This window comes from Perissodus microlepis, chromosome 11 (genome assembly GCF_051167445.1).
Source record: "Perissodus microlepis isolate ML-2025 ecotype Zambia chromosome 11, ASM5116744v1, whole genome shotgun sequence".
Lineage (NCBI taxonomy): Eukaryota > Metazoa > Chordata > Actinopteri > Cichliformes > Cichlidae > Perissodus > Perissodus microlepis.
This window is the reverse complement of record NC_140471.1, coordinates 4,443,109-4,446,081: the sequence shown is the minus strand read 5'-3', so window position 1 is coordinate 4,446,081 and position 2,973 is coordinate 4,443,109. Positions and strand designations below refer to the sequence as shown.

The window sequence follows — 2,973 nt, the reverse complement described above, 5'->3', positions numbered from 1 at the left end:
TTGGTGACACAATAATTTCATCCTAATGGTACTGACATATTCATAGGGTTAATTTTTGAGACAAAATATCATGAGGTAGTCATGATTTTGCAAATATTCCACCTTGTAGTGCAGTTTGCACAAATTGTTTTAAAAATGCACTGACCCTACAAACATTACTGATGAGTGAGTAATGTTTGTATAGTGTGCCTAAAATGTTGCATAATTTTGCTGAGAGATCTTTTACTTTGTGGTAATCTTAGATGAGTAGTTTTATGGACCAAAACCACCAAGTCATTCAGTGTTCCCTTAGTGCTAATGTATATAAGAGATTAAGTAATGTTGTTAAGTCCTTAAAGTCATATTCTTTTATTGGCATGACTGTATTTGAAGCTATTTTTATTTTTGTATGATACCTGATTTATATGGAATATAGCTGAAGTAAACTAAAGTCCTTGAATCATCTGTCCCCACCAATGCCAAAACCAAATCTACGCCCTTGCACCAGCTAACAATGTTAGCTCGGTGGTGAGTAGTCTTCAGTAACAGTAATAGTCTTGAAAATTCCTCACTACAAAATAATGATTTAGTTTGTTAGTTTAACAGTTGACTGATCCACAGCTGTTTACAGTCAACTAGGAAAGTAAACAGCAGTGACATTTGTAGGGTTACTGAAGTTGGGCTAGCTGGTATATAATGATGTGCTAATAATGCTTAGGGGCAAATGCAATCGCATGGCAGGATGCTGTAAACCAGGGGTAGGCAACCTTTCTGATGGCGAGTGCCATTTAAAATTTCCTCAGAAGTCAGTGTGCCATATGATTGCATTAGCAATAAATTTAATAACGCTCTATATGAACAGTTACACAATATATAGAACCACTTTATAGAATTAAATTTGTTTGCAGATGTTGGCAGCTATCAGCGAATAGCTATCAGCTATTTTGAAACAAAAAAAGACAATTTTTATCCATAACAAGAACTCCATAACAGCAAATGAACTGTACAACAGAAAATACAAATGCTATTTATGGTCTCCTCACAACAATGATAAGAAAAATAAACTGTATGGCATGTTTGTTACAGTTTTTGTCAAATGCTAAAACACATTTCACAAACGTTTCTACCATGTTCCCCAATGTCTAAACACAACACCCTTTTCTAAAGCTCCATAAACACAACCACACCTTCCCACTGCAAAACTCAAACTTTCACACCAAAAGAGCAGCTTGAAACTTTCAAAAATGTAAACACTATACACATCATTACACACTACAGCAAAACAATTGAAAACACAATGCTCAATTTGTGAGAAGGTTCTTTGTTTCATAACTGCCAATGCATATTTTTATAAACTATACAGTAACGGATCGTCGTAGATCTCTGCAGAGGATTAGGCGTTTAGATTTGTGAGTTTCATATGAAGAGTATAAATCTATAGAAAATCCTGCATGTACGTACACTACTGTAACACAACTCAATGCAAAAACAGAATCTATTGCACACAACAGTACGCTTGAAAACATGATCAGGGTGTGAAGTTTTTTTTATCTACGTTATTCACACCACACACACACCACAATCACTGTGCGGCATCATGTCGCTGAGCTGCATCGGGCCACATCACCTCATCCACATCGCAGGCTACATTGTCTCTTGCCGGGCACCGCAGGAAAAATGCCCTGGAATGGCGAATCCATCCTTGGAAGGCCTCCGCTGGGATGTCAACACAGGCCAGCTCCATTGCCCATAGGATGTTCTCTCTTGTGTATGGTTGTCTGTCATAAACCTTCCATCTCCACGATGAGAAGAACTCCTCTATAGGGTTCAGGAAAGGGGAGTAGGGTGGCAGACAGACGTTTAAAAAGTGGTCACTGTTGGTGGTGAACCACTCTCTGATTTGGTTTGTTCTGTGGAAGCGGAAATTGTCCCAAATGTTCACATAAATGTGATGGATGGTGTTGTTGGCGGTCCAGGAGGATGTCTTTTAGCTCCTCTAGGAAGGTGAGGAGACGTTGGGTGTTGTAAGACCCAAGGACAGCATGCCGGTGGACAAGCCCCTCCGAACCCATGGCCGCACAAAGGGTAATATTACCCCCCCGTTGGCCAGGGACCTCGGTGATGGCTCTTTGGCCAATGACGTTACAGCCTCTTTGCCTTCGTTTCTGCAGGTTGAAGCCAGCCTCATCCAGGAAGAGGTACTCATGAGGTCTGGCCATCGCGTCCAACTGTAATATCCTCTGTGAAAATGTGAAAGTGCACAGGTGTTCAGAACAATGGTCAATCAGGTAGCACAGTATTGTCCAGAAGTAATGTAGGCCACTGAGCAACACAGTATGTCCACTAACTGTACTTTGAACATGGATGTTTACTTACTTGCACATACTCGTAACGTAGGTCTTTGTGTCGCGCAGATTTGCGCTCAAAGGGAACCCTATAGACCTGTTTCATCCGCATCTTATGGCGCCGGAGAACTCGGTCTATTGTGGTCAAGCTGACATCGTCAATGCTCTCAAAGTTGACATTATCGGCAATGACTTTGTCTCTGATCTCCCGGAGTCTGATGAGGTTGTTCCCACGAACCATATCCACAATGAGGGTTTCTTGTGCCGCTGTAAATATGGCAACCCTCCCACCTCTATGTGGCATTTTTTCAACTCTAAAGAAAGAAACACGTGTTGTCAATTGACATGTGTTACAATACAGTCACAACTGATTTGAAACCAATAGACTACTTTCACAGGTTTGTAAAACTGTATTGTGACAAAGAAAGCAATGGAGTACAATACCTGTTGTGTTGTCTGAATGCCCTGATAATGGTGGCCACGGTGAACCTACTCAGGTTTGGACGGACTCTTAGTCCCGCTTCAGCCATTGTCATGCCATGGACAATGACATGGTCAATGACTGTTGCTCGCATCTCGTCCGTAATGATGGTGCGAGGTTGTCTTGCTCTCCCTTCTGGACCTTCTCCTCTCCCATGTTGGCCTCCTC

The 2,973-nt window shown here is 41.5% G+C and overlaps 1 protein-coding gene across 1 annotated transcript; it reads right to left on the bottom strand.

Annotated features, from left to right (window-relative positions):
- Positions 1-538: 538 nt before the first annotated feature.
- On the bottom strand, positions 539-2,628 carry LOC146377092 (uncharacterized). Its single transcript, XM_084944886.1, has 2 exons — positions 2,356-2,628; positions 539-2,219 (listed from the first exon to the last, which is right to left on the bottom strand). The coding sequence occupies exons 1-2, from the start codon at positions 2,626-2,628 to the stop codon at positions 1,851-1,853; spliced, it is 642 nt and encodes a 213-aa protein (XP_084801012.1). The 3' UTR covers positions 539-1,850.
- Between the last annotated feature and the right edge of the window lie 345 nt (positions 2,629-2,973).